Source organism: Myxocyprinus asiaticus, chromosome 23 (genome assembly GCF_019703515.2).
Source record: "Myxocyprinus asiaticus isolate MX2 ecotype Aquarium Trade chromosome 23, UBuf_Myxa_2, whole genome shotgun sequence".
NCBI classification, from domain to species: domain Eukaryota; kingdom Metazoa; phylum Chordata; class Actinopteri; order Cypriniformes; family Catostomidae; genus Myxocyprinus; species Myxocyprinus asiaticus.
The window spans coordinates 33,462,745-33,481,033 of record NC_059366.1 but is presented as its reverse complement, the minus strand read 5'-3'; the positions used below and the strand labels follow the sequence as shown (position 1 = coordinate 33,481,033).

The 18,289-nt window shown below is 38.3% G+C and overlaps 1 protein-coding gene across 2 annotated transcripts in view; it reads right to left on the bottom strand.

Annotated features, from left to right (window-relative positions):
• The window catches only part of macrod2 (mono-ADP ribosylhydrolase 2), a 790,103-nt gene that overhangs the window by 523,304 nt on the left and 248,510 nt on the right, over positions 1–18,289 (bottom strand). For both annotated transcript variants that reach the window (XM_051651963.1, XM_051651964.1), the window contains exon 5: positions 4,126–4,242. In XM_051651963.1, coding sequence (XP_051507923.1) covers positions 4,126–4,242 — 117 coding nt within the window. The remainder of the gene's footprint in view (positions 1–4,125; positions 4,243–18,289) is intronic.

The window sequence follows — 18,289 nt, the reverse complement described above, 5'->3', positions numbered from 1 at the left end:
TTTGTATGCTGCGTCCTTCACTATCTTAACCTTTTCATGAATAGGGTCTAAATTCTTCTGCAGTGCCCCCTGGAGTGAGTTATTATCGCACGTAACACTGCACAGCCAGTAGAGGGAGGCAGAGTGTGGACGAGTATTTTTGATTTCTTGTCATAAAAAAATAAAAATACTGTATATAATATAGTAAACATGTGAACAAATGGGTTATGTCTGCTGTACTGTTTTTGCTTTATTTCATTTTTATAACTGTAAAAAGCAAACGAACAAATAATATCAGCAGTCCGGTTTGCCTATGCACTGTTTCACATCTCAGACATTGTGTGTGTGTGTGTGTGTGTGTGTGTGTGTGTGTGTGTGTGTGTGTGTGTGTGTGTGTGTGTGTCAAGCGCTAATGTAAACAGACTTGATTGCATGCATTGTGCTCGATCAGCATGTTTCCACTGTATGCGAGTTTTAAACCGTTATTTTGGTGCTTTTGTGATAGTTTGGCTGACTTTTTCAGAAAACAAACGTATTACATGCCTGAAAAGACTGTTTGAGTTGCTGTTTGTGTGAATGAAAACCACATCTGCTCCTAATCAGCAGACGTGGCTGTATGCATGGGGAGATCGCATTGAGATATGATGGCTATACATATACAAGCTGTGAACTGTTGTCATTGTACTTTTGTAACAATTAGGCTGTTTGTTACATAAAATAAAGATATTATGTGCTTGAAAAGGCTCTTTGAGTAGCTGTTTGTTTGACGAATGACAACTGCTACTAATGTAAATAAATGGCAGTACGCATCGGAGGAAGACCGCGTTTGAAGTGTTGACTGTGCATATAAGAGCTGTAAACTTTTTATCGTGGTACTTTGGTGACGAGTTCGATGTATGTATATATAATATACTTAAGTGGTTTAAAAGACTGTATGAGTAACTGTTTGAGCTAATATAAATTACAGACGCTTGACCAGCGCAGCCTGTGTCAGCACGAAAGCTAGTTTGAATCTGGCAGCTTGTAACGTAACTGGCTGTTGCGAAACAAATGTGTGACGCTACTCTGTGAGGCCCAGTTATTAACTGTCACATATGTGTGACGGTACGAATGAAAGGATTGGAAAGGATTTAGAGAAAGCTGCTTTCTCCAAAATGATTGCTGTTTTTGTATGTCATGAAGAGTTCATGTAACGCAACCAATAAAACATAGGGCTAACACCACCAAGGTTATGGGTTAGATTCCCAGGAAACACACAAACTGATAAAATGTACTCTTAAATGCACAGTACATCGCTATACAGTATGTAAAAAAGTGTCTGCCAAACGTATAACGCATAACACATGTGGTGAGATTGACTTTAAATGAAACCATAATTATCCTTCCCAAAGTAGATGTAATTCAAGGTCCATTCTTGAAAGTGTCCTATAGAACTGTTTATACAAATCTGCAACTTCACCTGCAAAGCAGCGCAAGTTATTTGTAAGGCACAATTTCTGTAAACCAAGTACAGAGCATTGAAATATACTTTCTGCAATTATTGAATGAAGGCCTTCCACAACATTCTGGCAGGTGAAAAAAAAAAAAAGTGTTAGAAATAAAATAAAAACACAACAGTCTCAGAATGGGTGTGTGGGTGGAAATTAGTCAGAGTAAACACTTAACACAAGAAAATTGAACGATGTGTAGGGTGACAGAGAAAGAGGAGGAGGAAGAAAGAAGAGACAGAGAGCACTTCTACTTCTAGACATCAGCTTTGACAGAAAAATAATGGTTGAAGTGACAGGATGTTAGGATGCAGACAGAGACAAAATCCAGCTTATTTTATAGTATTTTTAGGATTGATATATGTCCTAAAGCATGAAGTGGATATGTACAGTGCGTACCACTCGCTGATATTCTGCCATATCCACTAATGAATCACATCATCCAACCATGGAGATTTCGCTAAGCCCATCAAAAATCTTTAGCTCAGGCATCACTGTCTGAAAGATTGCTTCAAGGTTGCTGGATGCTGCATCCAATTCAATTGTTTTAGCTCAGAAGTGACATAACATTAGATCAAGGACAGCGGAGAAATCTGCGGAGATTCACATTTAGTCAATATCAGCTCCTTGTTAACGAAGACAGGTGGAACATCACAAACAACTAACAATGTTTGAAAGAAATTTGAGCTGCCCTGTATTTAAATGATGGAACAACCAAAACTGACTAGCAAAAAAAAAAACAATAAAAATCAATTTTGAAAGCACTCTGAAAGAAAAAGCATCAAATAATAGCTGGGTCCAAATAACTCTTGCATAGTTAGACCTTTATCTAAACAGCATAAGGTCTGGTCCACAATGCAGCTCGTTCTGGACCAAAAACAAAAACAAAAACAAAAAAAACACCTACTTTCAGGTTCAATACAAGCTGAGCTCAATCGACAGCATTTGTGGCATAATGTTGATTACCACAATTTATTTCTACTCAGTCTTTCTTTTCTTTAAAAAAAAAAAAAAACCGAGGTTACAGTGAGGCACTTACAACGGAAGTAAATGGGGCCAGTTTTTGGAGGGTTTAAAGGCTGAAATGTGAAGCTTATAATTTTTTAAAGCACTTACATTAATTCTTCTGTTAAAACTCATGTATTATTTGAGCTGTAAAGTTGTTTAAATTGTCATTTCTACGGTCATTTTAGGGTTTGTTGACATTACATCATCATGGCAAATAAGTTGTAAAATTGGCTATAACTTCACACAAAAAAGGTTAGTAAGCGATTTTATCACACTAAAATCATTTTTACACACATATTGTTTATGTCTTGTAGCTAAACGTTTGAAACTGAGTGTTTTAACATTGGCCCCCATTCACTTCCATTGAAAATGCCTCACCGTTACCTCAATTTTTGCTTCTCTCTTTTCTTTTCTTTTTTTTTTCTTTTTTTTTTTTTTTTAAGTAAAAAAGAGGGCTGGGTCAAAATAAATTTATGTGGTAATCAACATTATGCCACAAATGCTGTCGATTGAGCTTAACTTGTATTGAACCCGGAATACTCCTTTAAATAGGAAGATCTGATGTGTGTTTGTTTTGTTTTTGCATGACGATTAGGGGTGGGTTTATTCAAAACAAATGTGACCTATGTGGTCATTTTGACGCAGAAAGACGTTTTGAGTTTAATGCGCTACCGTAATAAAAAGAGTCTAAGATATAATTATTATGCTTTCCTTTTTATTGTAATTTAGTTAGACCACAATAATAGATAGGCATGGAAAAAAGAAAAATGAATAAGAATCAAAGGAATATTGGCACGGCAGCCTCTGTGAACAGTAACAGAAAATGCCGAATAAATTGCAAAAATGTGTACAGACTTTTTGATCAGAATTTCTGGCCTTCCAGAAGTAATAAATACAGTTATTTAGTTTAATAACCAGTTTTTATGTGCATTATGCATCAGACGGTCAAGTAAACAGACTGTGGGCGGTCTGTGGGCATCCTGTCTGAGGCTTATATATTGGGCTGTTATATTGGCAACTCGTGGCAGTTTACAAGAGCTACAACCCTTTATATCCACCTCGGGCCACATCTGGAGAAGCCCATCTCTTAGGGTTCTTCAATGTTTTAAGCACATCTTCTCCACAGCAGGCTGACAACAAGACACAACACACCCTCCCTGATGTGGTGCATTCTAAACCTCACGGTCGTCATCCTCCAGCCGTTACCAGCGTGGTGCTTGTCATCACTCACTTGAATCAGAGAATGCCATAAGCTAATGGAATAAATCAAGGATGAAATATCAATCAAATTACAAACTAATAGTTCTCTTAATGTCTTTGTTGGAGTACAGATGGCCCCTTCAGCCAGCCAAGCACACCACAGCAAGTCATCATGATAATCAGAGCACTAATAATACCACTCCATTAATCACACACGCAGACTCAAAATGCATTGCAGCAAACAACGGGTGCTCTGCTGCAAGAATATCACAAACTCGAGGTAGCACTCACTCATTAGTCTGTCAATTAACTCTTTCAGGTCAGTAAGCAGTAAGGAATGACAAGGTTAGGCATCTTATAAGGGAGTATGGGAGTGCTGTAAAGGTCATGGTTTCCGCACACAGCGGTGTTCAGATTCCTGAGAAAATAAGCCAGACAGGCTGGAACTTACATTTGGCGGGGAGGTCATAGCCGCAGGTGATCTTGGCTTTGCCGGTGTCGCAGCCGTTTAACGAGTGGCACTCATCGTACAGAAGATGACCGGCAGCTCTGTGTATGCAGCCATCCACTGCAAGAGAAACACACATTGATGTGAGAACCGAACTGTGCTTTTAAATATGAATAAATGAACTGATAAAAAGAGCACAAAATTCTACAGATATGGACAAAAAAAAGACAACAAAATGTAAATTGTGTCATCATTTAGTCACCCTCATGCCATTCTAAACCTGTATCACTATTATTTATTCATCCGTAGAACACAAAAGGAGAAATTTTGAATGTACTGGTTGCTCATTTCCATGCAATTACAATGAATGGAGACTGGAGTTAAGCTTAAACAAAATACAAGAAAATATAATTAAAGAACAAAAGGAGTGGTCAATATAACTTACAATAGTTATGCAATAGTTTTGGGTGAGAAATAGACCCAAATATAATTCATTATTCACAGATATTATTTCCCTCCAGTGAACTGTTAACTCAAAGCCTGTTGTGACAGGTTCAATTCAGTGAGTTCGAGCACTGGATCAATCTGATTTGTGATTAAGGCCAGTTTTATGAACCAGATTTACTGAATGATTTATTGAAAAGTTGTGACTCAAGAGAACGATTTGTTCATTAATCAGATATTCAGAGCTACAGTGGATGTCAAGATTTTCTGTGAATAATGATTTGAACTTTGGTCTATTCCTCACACAAAGCTATCATGCGACTTCAGAAGACTTGGAATATAGTTTATAAGTCATTTGGACAACTTTTATGGAAAGCTCCAGTTCCCATGCTTTGTAATAGCATGGGAAAGAGTGGTCGTTTGGAATTAAATGAGGGTGAGTAAATAAATGACAGAATTTTCATTTTTGGGTGAGCTATTCCTTTGAGAGAAACATTTTGTCCTTCAAGGCACCACCTGCTATGGCGTTAGCTCAATTTTTATATCTTGTGTCCATTAAGATGGTGAATCAATTTCTGCAAGTTAACGAAGTAAAAAATGTTCTATATATCACCTTAAATTCACAATCCTTGACTCCAGCATATTTACATAACTCCACATCTCCCCTGTTCCTTTTAAAGAAGTTTTTGTATTGTTGTTTTGTTCTCTGTTTCTTATCCCCAACTCCCAGTGTTTTAATTTTGCCTGTTTAAACCCAGGATCCTTTAACTGATGGCACAGCTTACATGAATAGACCGAAAAATAGAAATCCAAATCATCTCCCTGCCTCCTAATGCCCAGGACACACCTCCACCAGCACATTATCAATCACACAGAAATATCATAAATATCCCTCTTATTATAAAAGAAAAAAAGGAATCAAAAACTTGTAAACAAAAAGGAAGACACAGATTATTATTATTTATTATTTTTTTTGTCATAGGGTCACATATGTAGATATAAAGAGAACAACTTTTCTGTTTTGCTGACATAACCAAGGCCAGGTGGGCAGGGACACATTTTAGTCAATAATATCATAACCTTCCTTTAACGATCCAATCAAATCCTGATAAATAAAGTATTAAGTCCTGCCCTAACTTATGAGTGATGCTTGCAAAGGCATTTACTATTGATAGATTCTTATGAAACCCCTCAACTTTAAGAATTAAATATTGATAATGTAAAAAATTGTCAAAACAATTACACAGCCTGTGATTAAAGTGATAGTTCACCCAATTTTATCATTCGCTCACCCTCATGTTGTTCTAAACCTGTATGACTTTCTTTCTTCTGAGAAACACAAAAGGAGAGTGAATGATGACAGAATTTTTAATTTTTCGGTGCAAAATACCTTTAATTCAACCTCAACTAAAGGCTGAGTAAAACATCAAAAAAAACTTTTTCACAGGTCACAATACACATGACCTAAATGTATCCTTTAGCTTTTATCACTGATCTGGTTTGCAGAACATAAACAGCATGTCATGGAGGAGATCACGCTGATAGCACATCCAGATGAGAGCCAATAAAGATGACGAACAGCCCTCTGATACAGGAGAGAGAATGAGCATGCGCTAAAGTCCATGATCCACTCGCTCATTCATTGTGCAAGGGTGTTGTAAATTTGTAAAAAGCCTTGGGCAAAAACCAAAATAACTCCTAATTCCCTTTTCCTGTGCATTTCTTCACTGTCAGAAACTCTACCTAAATTGACAAAAACTGCATGGTTTCTTTTTTTTCTTTTTTTTTAAATTTGTCACAATTTTCTGAGGAAGACACCAGCTGGAGGGAAGATTTTCCATCCACGATCAATCATCTTTAATGGTCTGAGTGACAGCAAGTCGACAGATACGGATTCTGATGGCTTTTGAGAAAGCACTCAGTTCGAAAAGATGAAGATAGTTACAGAGCTCGCAATGAGGGAACAGTCTGACAATTACCGCATCAAATGCTCTCAACACACAATGGACATGTTGACAGAGTTGTGTAAGAGTATCTCTATATATCGTGCTGTTATGTGAAGATTATATTGGTCTTTAATACATACTGTACTGTATACAATTCCTGAGAAATTCCATAGGGAAAATTCTTTTGACAGTAGAGTGACTGTTAAAAGTAATTTTGGAGATATGCAGCATTTGTATCATAACATTCTGTCTAGTAATATTTTGTCTTTAAATGTTTACACGAGGTGCTTGAGGATCGATCAAAACTTCAAAAAGCATTTTGTTCTCTGTTAGAAAGTAGATCACCTATAATCTCTTTTCAGCATAAATGATGCTGAAGATATAAAAAGTACACTAGGGGGAACAGTTCCCCCAAACATGACAATTATGTGATAATTTACTCACCTTCATGCTGTTCAAAGCCTGTATGACTTTCTTTCTTATTCAGAATACTAAATTATATATTATATTGAATATTGTGGGCCGTCTTTTCCATACAATGACAGTGGATAGTGCCTCACTGTAAAGCTTAAAAAAGCACCCAAAAGTATCTTAATAGTAGTCCATGTGACTCATGGGTCATATTTCAAGTTTTCTGAAGGCATATGATAAGTTTTAGCCCAATCCCTAACCCTAACCCAACCCAAAATGCAAGTCATTTTAGTGAAAATATTGATGTAGCATGTTCATAAGTGCTTTGAGGAAAGCTCATTCACAGTGACAAAAAAAAAAAAAAACATTAAGGTTTTTTAGGACAAGTTTTCATTTCATTAAAGCATTAATTTACTATGTAAATCCATCAAGTGCAATCTTTCCACTAGAAGATATAGTCCCTGGCCTTTGTGTGTGCTGCGCAGCACTTCACTGACCAATACAGACTTTATTGACCAATCAGCATCCAGGACAGGAATTACATTCATTTTAGAATATAGAATGCCTTACTAACAATGTCTATGTAACAAAGTTAATTAAACATAACACCTCTAGTTTCACAACACTCCACTGAGTTGCTCAGCAAACGGCATCACCGTAATGGCAGCATACTTTGCCGCATGTAACATCCATTATTGCAACTCTTGTGTGTTAGCATTAAAACTCAGTTGACTGTGAATCATGTCTCTCATGAATACGCCTGGTCAGACACAGCACAGCCTCTGAGAGATAAGTGTTATAGGAATCGGAGCATGTTATTGCAGATTGCAAGCACAGTTAAAAGGCAATAAATTCATGTAGCATGTTGAATAGGTAATCAACATGCACGTGTGAATGTTTGGGCTCCGGCAAGAGGGAATCATTTATGTGGGAAACGATTCCTCCGTAATGGCAGTCTGTTTGCTGAAGCTCATTTGAATGTTTACTCATTAGCACTAAATAATAACACTTTCCAAAATGCTTCTTTTTATTAAGGACAGTTAAAAGCAAATTGTCATGAAGTTATGGATCATCCCATGTCCTTATGCATGTCGAGACAGAATGTTCATCTGAGTCACCATTAACTTTCATTGCATCTTTGTTTTCTATACAATAAAAGTGAATAGTGTCTGAGATGAACATTATGCCTAACATTTCCTTTTGCGTTCCATGGAAAGAAAGTCAAACAGGTTTGGAACAACATAAGGGTGAGTAAATGATGATTTTGGGGTGAACTGTGCTTTACTATCTGAACACATGATGTTTGTAAAGTGTGTCATTTATCTGCCACTACAATAAACAAACAGAATTATAAAACTAATGAGGTTTCTTGAATACCCCACCATCTGCCATTGGGCAGACAAACAGGTAGTCCCACCCTAAACCCACACCATTGGTTGAGTCAAAGTTGCTATGTTAGGCTGGTTGGTATGCTCAAACAAACAGAGTAATGTTTTGATAGCACCATAGAGACACAGGGTATGTTTATTTGGGCAGTTATAATCGAACTACCGCAGGTTTTCGTATTGTCAAGCTACAGTCTTCATCTCTCTGTCCAAGTATACATGACACCATGGGCAATCAAATAGGTAAAGAAAGTGAGAAAGTGATGTAGAAGTTTACCAGTTGAATTTTTGCATCATAGTATGTTATTTATTTTTATTTTTTTTATACACGTTGATTTTGGGTGCAGATCAAATGTTCTGTTGTGTTTATGGCAATGTCCAAAGGCAGAAGATGACTCAATTTGCTCCTGGATTGTTCAAACCTGACAGGCTATTATTTGCTTCACTTTCATCCTTATATTATCAGTGTAAAGTGTCATAATAACGTTTATATTAAGATGTCATGAATAAATAGACAATTAAGAAAATATATGGTGTGTCTATTGTCCTAGTGATCACTGGTCAATGTGTAATTTGCAATGTTTACATCCTGCATTCATTCTAGTGCTAACACTAGCATGCTCACCTTGGCCATAGTATGCATCTGCAAAGATTGGTGTTGAGTGATACACATTTACATGTATGGCATGAGTGTTACTATGGCAGACAGATAGGGGGATTAGTCAATGGACAAAAGAATAGTAATCAGAGGCACATCAATGAGTCACAGGTGTGAATAATTAACAGACTGCTAATCCATCCAAAAATTAACATTTTTTAGCATCATGTGTCCGTGCATTACTGACAAGATAAATCAGCCTCCGAAGGGCATTTTGAAGGGAGAACAATCACAGTAGCCATGATGTAAGATAGTTTCAAGCAGAAATTCTAATAAAAATTCATTAAAAGGCGAATTCTGAATATACATTATTTTTGAGTCCCACACCTTTCATACCTCCAAAGCTCTCATGGTGGATGGTAAAGCCTTCGAAGGGAATAGGGCATAGGGACAATCACTTCTGAATGATTCTGAAACACACTTTACCTTTAAATCTATAAGATGCTTTTGCCTGATTTTGCTGAGGTTAATGAACATTTCCCAACTTGAAAAAGTCATGTATATGAAAAAAGTTTCCAATGAAGCAACATGCATTGCCAACATCTCAATACACACATGGGCTGGTTAACCTCACCCAGAGGTGATTACTAGCATAATTTCCCCCTCTAATTATGTCAGAGTTCATCCAATGAACTTCCACGGTTCTTGTTTGTGCAGAGCTGCCAAGCAATCTCTGTAGCTGGTGGCCAAGTAGGCGATGGAGATCAGGTGATACAAGTCAATCAGTACTTGATCAAACTCGGGATTTTCACACCTCCTGATTTTGGCTTACAGCCTGTCAAGGCCCATTATTATCTGACCTGATGCTGCTGGCTAACACAACAGATGTGTTTCAGCATATGTGGAGCCTTATCTCCCGTGTCTGATTATTCGATTCTCATGCAACTCTCGTTTCTGCGCCCTCTACATATGTCAGGCTGGTCAGAAACATCACATGGTGATTTATTCTCTTTTCTTTCAATCCCACGCCACACGTTTCATACTGGACTGAGAGCTTTCATCTTTGCTCAGAGCAGCCCAAAACAACTGTTTCACATTCGATTTGTTTTGTTTGCTTTGTGTTTATCAGTGACAAGGCCAGTGACTTGGAATTGGTAGCACTGCATTTAGCATCTATCCTCCATTCAGCACTTTGGCTTGAAAAAATGAACTCTAGAGAAGAGCATATGGATAAAATTTTAAATACCATCATTGTCAGAGATATGACAACAGATGCGGAATGTATACAACTCATTTCATAGTTTTTGAGCTGGTGAATTTGCAATCTTTGCGTGGATGCACAATCTCAATGTGCAAACTCCAATAGCTCTGAGGTGTGCGTATGTGTGTGTGTGTGTGTGTGTGTGTGCAGGTACATGTCAGTGTAAATACATACAATAAGTATGCTTTGAGAGCGTGCATTGATGTTACAGTTTATATAGGTATACTGTAGGTATATATGTGTTATATAAATGTGAACGTACGCATTAACACCCAAAATCAGTGTATATATGTATTTTTATATATGTATTTTTTACTTAAACTGTTATTCATGTCTTAATAATTTAATGTATGCTTGAATAAATCTTACAGTTTTTGGAAGATTTATGGAAGATAATCTTGGAAGTCTTGGAATATATTGCATGCGTTGTATGGACCACTTTTATAATACTTGGTGTAATGGTGTTTTATTATAATAGTGTTTTTGCATCCTTTTTGAGATTTGAAAGCACTAGTCCCTATTTATTGTAATTTCATGGAAAACAGTCTCCGAATTGTATCATTTTGTATTACACAGAGGAAAGTAACACATACAGGTTAGGCATATAAGGTGAGAGTTCCCGATGACTACATTTTCCTTTTTGGGTGAACTGTCCCTTATAAAAATATATTTAAAACCAAGCACTTGGGCCTCTATCGTCTTGCTACGAAACGTCATTTCGGCACTACTTCTGGAGTCCACCTAGGTGCCTTTCAGAGGATACTTAACTGATTACATTGTTGTACAACCCAAGTAATGAGTTTCAGAAGTAATCTGGAGTTCAGCTCACTGTGCCAGTAAATCCTGTTTGATGGTTGAGCGGCTTTGGCTGATTTCGTTGGCCTTGCATCATAGTAGCTCAGGTTTATTTCGCTCCGTTTGTATGGAGACAAGTTCAGGGAGCTGGGTCGGTTCACAGTGTGACAGATGCCATATCAGGTGATGGCGGTGACACTCTGAGTGGCTGCCTTTGCTCCCCATTTCACTGCTAAGCAGAGGTATCAAAATACACTAGCATTCATACATCTCTAAAGACAGGCAATCTGAAATCGCTTTGGGCACTAAAACTGGAATCATCTACAGGCTCAATACTGTAATCTCTCAAACCCTCCACCTCCTTCTCCCCCTCGCCACTGCAGGTATATTTAGAGATGAATTCCGATAAAAAAATAAAATAAATGGCTTTCGAGATGAGAAAGCAGAGCTAAGAGCCAATTCTCTAACCAGCCCAGGTAATGAGCCCAGGGGCCTGGGCCTCGATCTGGGGCGCAATCATATCCAGTCAGCCGATTCCTAGACTTTCAGTCAGACATAACAACACGAGGCACAAAACAATGTAATTCTTTGCAAGAATCAATACCCCCGCCTTTCTAACCAGGGGAATTTGTATAGGGCTCTGAATGCAGGACTTGCTGTTCCCAATCGTTCCCTAGTGACTCCGATGATTTCTGTTTATGACAAATGAATTAACACCACCAAAAGCAGGTCTCAGCCGAGCTGCAGCAGAAGCTTGACCCAGATGCGAGCTGGGGTGTCAATTTATTTTCTAATCTAGGGAGAATTTAAGGAGAATTCCCTACTGATTGCGAAGCTAGCAAACTTACACGGTCAGCCTCCGATCATCATTAGCTAAGTGTGGTGTTTATTGTCAACTTTGAGCAGAGAAGTTGTCATCAAGAGATATAGTGTGCTATTTGCATCTTTCCGGTGCAATACTTGCAATTAATGGTCTTGCCGAAACATTAAGCAGCGCATTTATTTCTTTATTTGGCTTGATGGTGTCAATTAAAACACGGTGGGCACCGTCTAAAACAGCAGGACATCTTTGAGAGCTGAATTTGTTGTCTAATGAGTCAACTCTTGCCAGTTGCAGAGGCTGGAACCTGATCATCTTCCATGTGGCTCATTATGTAAATTAAACCACTGCGCCGTGACATCAGAACCGGGGTTATCGTGTAAAATCTGCCAAGAGCAGATCTGTGCAGCCCCCTAAAGTTGATGATGTTTCAGTATAAACATTGATTGGCCATTAAAGAAATTTGCAGGCCCTGGCTCCCCCTGCTTTCAAGACAGCTGCCAAGACTCTAAAAACAGCACTTTTAGCCTGCAGTAATCCTGCAACTATGCCACCTAGTGTAATATTTCACTCCTCTTCAAAAGTCACGATGCCCCCACTGGACCTTTTAACAGCAGATCTGTCATTTGCACTGTCCCCATCTATGCAGCACAGCATCTGGTGCTGTCCACCACCGCCATTCCACGTCTCCTCAACCTCTGTAAAATATTACCGCTAATGGTTCATCTATCTATTCCACGCCCTGTTGCTGTAGGATGCCTGGCTGTGTGTGCCAGTGGACTTATTTATTCTGAGGCCCCATTTACACCTGGTATAAATATGCATTCTGGATGATCCGTTTGAAACGGGACGGTGCTATAGACCTGTTTGAACAGGGTCCAAAACATTTTGAGATTTGTCTTCTTGAACTATATTCGGTTGTGAGTGATTGATTTATGTCATCATGAAATCAGAGACCCTACCCTCGATATCCGAACACAAGTGGCCAGAAGAGACGCACGTTATGATCAAGTGTAAACGTCTCGACTGTACACTTGTGATCAGATTGTCCAAAATGCATCTTAATATACCAGGTGTTAACAAGGCCTGAGGGTCCTCTGCATGCTGGGCTAGGGTTTGTATTAAATGAAGACCACAAGAAGTGAGGAGACAGGGTGATCACAGAAGGGACAGCTGAGGGGACAGGAGAACTGAGAGGTAATTGATCAATGTGTAGAAGCGAAACACATGCTTTCAGCCTCTCCCACATCCTTACGACCTCAATATATACTTTCTCTTCTCCTGCAGAAGTGTAGACGGTACCTGGAGACAAGTCAGGTACTTCGGTGCAGCTGGGCACATGCATGAGTTTCACAGTTTTCCCACAAGCACTGCAGCGAGACAGTAATGCCTTGCTAACCCCCCAAAGGCCTTTCTCACAAAGTCTTTTTCACAGCCGACTCCTTTCCTTTCAATTTTTCCCTCTGACACAAAGATCCTTGCTCTGCTTTCATTACAATACCCTGCTTTTCAGAAATGGTGTCAGGCGCAATTTTCCCTCCCTAATTATTTTCCGTCCCCGGTGAGGTTTGGAGTTCAGGTCTGGGGGAGTGGCTGCCATTAAGTGCACGCAGGGGTGGGTTAGGGTGGGCTGGGTGAAAAACGAGAACTCGGGAGGAAAAAAGAAAGAGATCTGTAAATTGCCCTAAATGCACCGAGAGGAACTGCACACCACAGTGCCAAAACATTCATAAGAGAGTTGGCAAAGACTTGAGGGTCCTGTGCCATTCAGTTGGGCCACAAGTCAACTTTATGATTTGATGACAGAAAGCATTGCACTACATTGCCCACGTAGCCTCACTCTGGCATTGATTCTGATTATGTGCCTTATTTCCCAGCTCCTCCCCATCCCTCCTGTTTTCAGCCCCTGTGATTTACCACACAATTTTCTACACAGCTAATTCTACTGGATGAGATAATGGCATGAATTAGGCCCTAATCAAGTGCCAATCAGAGATCCTTAGATCTCTAAATGTCAGATATTACACGTCTCGTCACCCGTCGCTAGTTCCAGAGCACCAACGAATTGTTATATTAGCTAATCACACGCACAGTTTAGGCAGTGGGAATAAAGAGAGAGACATTATTCAAGTTCTTCAAAATGGTGATGGCAATTCTAAAAACCTCACCTGTTGTACCAGTGTTAACATCAGACTTGACTATTGAAGATTCTGGTAAGGACAGATGCTGTTATCTTTGAGCTTACAGAGTCATGGTGGCCATGAAGGAGATTACACAGGGTGAGGTAAATCTCCCTTTCAGACAATATTTCATGATAGAGTGCAAAACAGGAAAAATATGGACTACAAGTTCAAATAGTACATAGATCAACCCAATTTTTTTTTTAACTCTCTCTATCCTCCATCTTAGTCAGTGTTGTTAACTTGTTTTCTCATTAAAAATATCTAAACATCCTAGATAAATAGGGATCATTCATCCAAAAATGACATTTCTATCATCACTCACCCTCATGTTCTTTCATACTCATATGATTTTCTCCCCTCTTTGGGACACAACAGGAATTTTGGGCAGTATGTTATTCTAAGTCACCATTCACTTTAGCTCTTTAAAACAGTGTAAATTTACTTAGCTTTATAAGACATATTTATAAGACTTGTTTTCAGAGAATATGTCATGAATGAAATTAATGTTTCTTACCCCATTGGCAAAGTTTTTTTTTTTTTTTTTTTTTCATAAACTTCGGGGGAAAGAATTTAGCAAGCTACATTTTTAAAAATATTGAGGATTCCTTCAAAAATAATGCCATAAATACATTTCATTTATCAATTAACATCATACAAAGTCCAGTAAACATAACCCCCCACCCCCCCCGCCACATAAATCAATATTTGGTGTGACCACCTTTGCCTTCAAGACAGCACTAATTCACTTGAGAACACAGTTTTTCTTGGTTGTTGGCAGATAGGATGTTCCAAGCTTCTTGGAGAATTCACCACAGTTCTTATATCTATTTAGGATGTCTCAATTGCTTCTGTCTCTTCATGTAATCCCAGACTGACTTGATGTTCAGAGGGGAACTCTGTGGGGGCCATACCATCTGTTGCAGTGCTCCCTGTTCTTCTATTCTATTCTATTTGCAAAAGGAATGTTTGGGAGAATAAAATGTATATCGCCTATTGACACATTAAAGCTGAATATATAAACCATATTAAGACAAATGTTTTTGTTAAACATCTTAAGTGCCTAAAACTTTTGCACAGTACTGTGTGTATGTATGTGTGTGTGTGTGTGTGTATATATATATATATATATATATATATATATATATATATATATATATATATATATATATATATATATATATATATATATTTTTTTTTTTTTTACAAGTCTTATTATATTTGCTCCTCAAGTAAATGTATCTTGTTTTTATTATGGCATTTTATTTTACTGAATAACAAGACATAAATACTGGTTTAGAGTTTTGTTTTTTTCACTATATGTAGTGGGGTCAAAATGTTTCCTGTGACAATGCTGTGTATACTATAGCTGACAATATGGAAATGCAATGAATGCAATGACTACCCTGCTCTATATGGCAAACACAACACACATAAAAAAAAAGTCCAAATAGTTATTCCAGCCCTGACCATCTTTGAAGACTACATATGATCTGTCTTTGTTGTGACTAAATTCTCCTATTGAAGCACAAAACTCATAAAAGATTTCACAGTGGCAGGATAGGCTTTCAGAACATCTTTGTTTATTTAGTCCTCAGTCTCTCACTGTGATCAAACCACTTCTCCATGTGCTCACATATCACTGTCATTAGACCAGAGCTGGAAAAACAACCAAAACACCTTTTAAAGTAACTCGGAGACAAAAAAAAAAAAAAAACTAAAAAAGATTGTTGGATGACAACATCCACAGATACATCAGAATGCATTTTCTTTAAAAGATGTTTTGGTCACAGTCAGAAAACAGAAAAGAGAGGGAGAAAATGAAGAGAAAATAAAGCTATTGGAGTAACACAGGAATAACACCAGTGTTTAGCACCAAGAGGGTCGGGTCAAGAATTTCAAAGAAAACACAGGATTGTTCCCAGGCTCATAAAGCGTTCCAGGCCAGGTTGGGTTACAAAAGCTCATCTGGTGCTAGCGTTTTGCTGTACAGGGCCCTGACAGCTGCGGACGGCTCGGTGCCAGCCCCCAGCAGAGCTAGATTCCTGGGGACACCATAGCCCTGACACTTGCCGGCCATTCTGATTGTTTTGTGTTGTTTTGGTAGTCTTATGTTTCCAAGGGGGGCACTGGTAGAGGAAGCATGGTCTGTCAAATATGGGTGAGAGAGGGTCTACATTCTCAACATAATATAGCCACACACACAAATTCACACCTTCCTTTCCCTTCAACAATATAACACTCATTTTTCACCTTTGACTCTTCATACAGTGTCTTATTACAAACAACATCTCTGCTGATTTGACCATTATCACCTGCACTCCCAGGTCAGATTGCCTTTGGCACCTCTTCTTACAAATCGCAATTACTCTTCTCCAGCAAGGACAGATCAAACAAACACATAAAATGCGCTCTCCTTCGTTTATTCCCTTCCTAATATGCATCAGACAGTCCTTGAAACCAATTAGACTTAAATATATAGATTGAGTGTCTTTTAATTTCTTGTGTCCTTACACAACTATGCTATGTTTATTTATTGTTGTGCTCTGTCCTAGACTTTCTGAACACTTAGCCCTTTTTTTTATTTCTATTATAATATATGTTCTTACACTGAGAAAACTGTAAAAGTGTTCAGGTAGGTTACTACTGCTAAAAAAAAGAATACTGAAACTAGTGATGGAACAATATATCGGCCCGACCTGCTAATTGGCAGTTTTTGTTTTTTGTCTGAATCGGCTGATAACACCACCCTTTTGGCCAATTAACATATGTGTTGGCTCCCAGTTTTGTCAGTTCCCATAATTTAATGACAGTCTGGTCAATTTCTAAATGTGTTTTTTCTGTTTTGTTTTTACATGGTTTTGTTTTTTGTTGTTGTTGTTTTGTTTGTTTATTTGTTTTTTGGTGTTTTGTTTTGGAGGGAATCCAGTAAATATTATGGAAAATGTGTTTTTGTTTGTTGTTGTTTTCTTTTTTGTCGTTGTTGTTTTGTGTTTATGTTGTTTTGTTTTTTGCCTTTTTTTGGGGGGGGGGGGGATTGTTTTGCTTTGCTTTTTGTTTTGGAGGGAATCCAGTAAACTTTATGGAAAACTTGTTGTACCAGCCCACCTGCTCACTAGATATCTGCATTGGCCATAGAAAAAATCTTGGCAGCCAACCACTAATGCTAACACAACAGAAACACCAGTGATGTCCCTCAAATTCTAAATTGTTTTAAAACACTTTATGAAATCCATAATGCATCCATCCAGAAACAGGGTCTTTACACTTTCTGACTGAGAACACTAAAAACAAATATTTCCAGGTTTTCCATTATGGTAGGAACCCTGCACAAAATCTGTACGTTCATGTGTCTAGTACCATCAATACATGAACACATATATAAAAATCTGGGATGATCACAATCTGACTTTAATGTATGTTTGACCGGAAGACGTCTTCAATTGTTGTTCCATTTGAAACAGTAAAGAAGCTGCGTCTCAACCAGCACGAAGACTCTGGCAAAGTGAATGCCATCCTGAGCTCAGCCTGGTGCTGTAAAGGTAGATACTGTACACATGCAGTCAGAGGTGAGTCCTGGGACAGAGTGCCTCTGATCACTTTGTAATTTCAGGGTAAATGACAACATTACTGATCGCCAAACCCAAGTAATTATAGGCAAGAAGTAAAATGGACTCTGTCTATTAGAAGAAAAAAAAATGTGAAAGAAGGGAGAGACAATAAATACTATTCTGCCACCCTGAAATGCCTGGCTCTCGCGTGGACTGTTCCACAGAAGCAGTAATTACGGAAATGAAGAGAGATGGAGCCAGACAAACAAAAGCCACAGTTTCAGATAAAAATGCATGAACATCTGCTTCTGTGGTGGGGCCGTTTTAACCAAGCATACAGCCAGCAAACACACAGAGGTGCCACTGTGAGACTCCTCTGAGCCAAAACGAAATAAACTTAATGAAAACAGCAGAACAAAATCATACGCACTGAAGCTGTCGTGTGGAGAATTCATGAGGTCAAAGGTCATAGGCCTTAAGTGAGCGGAATGAGTGATTGGACCAGAGTAAGAGAGAGAGAAACCGTGTTTGAATGTCAGAAAAATTGATGGCCTGAAAATGTAAAGTTTGTTGCCAAGGCAGCCTCGAATTGAAAAGAAAAATCAATATACAGCAGGCAGCAGGAAAAGATACTTTATGAGGAAAAGCAGAACTTTTTATCTGCTCAATCATAGATTGAGCATCTACTTGAAGAGATAGTTTGCTAAATGAATTCCCAAAGTGAAAAACCAGAAATGTAGCACACTACACCAGTGTAAAGTGGAAATAATAACGGA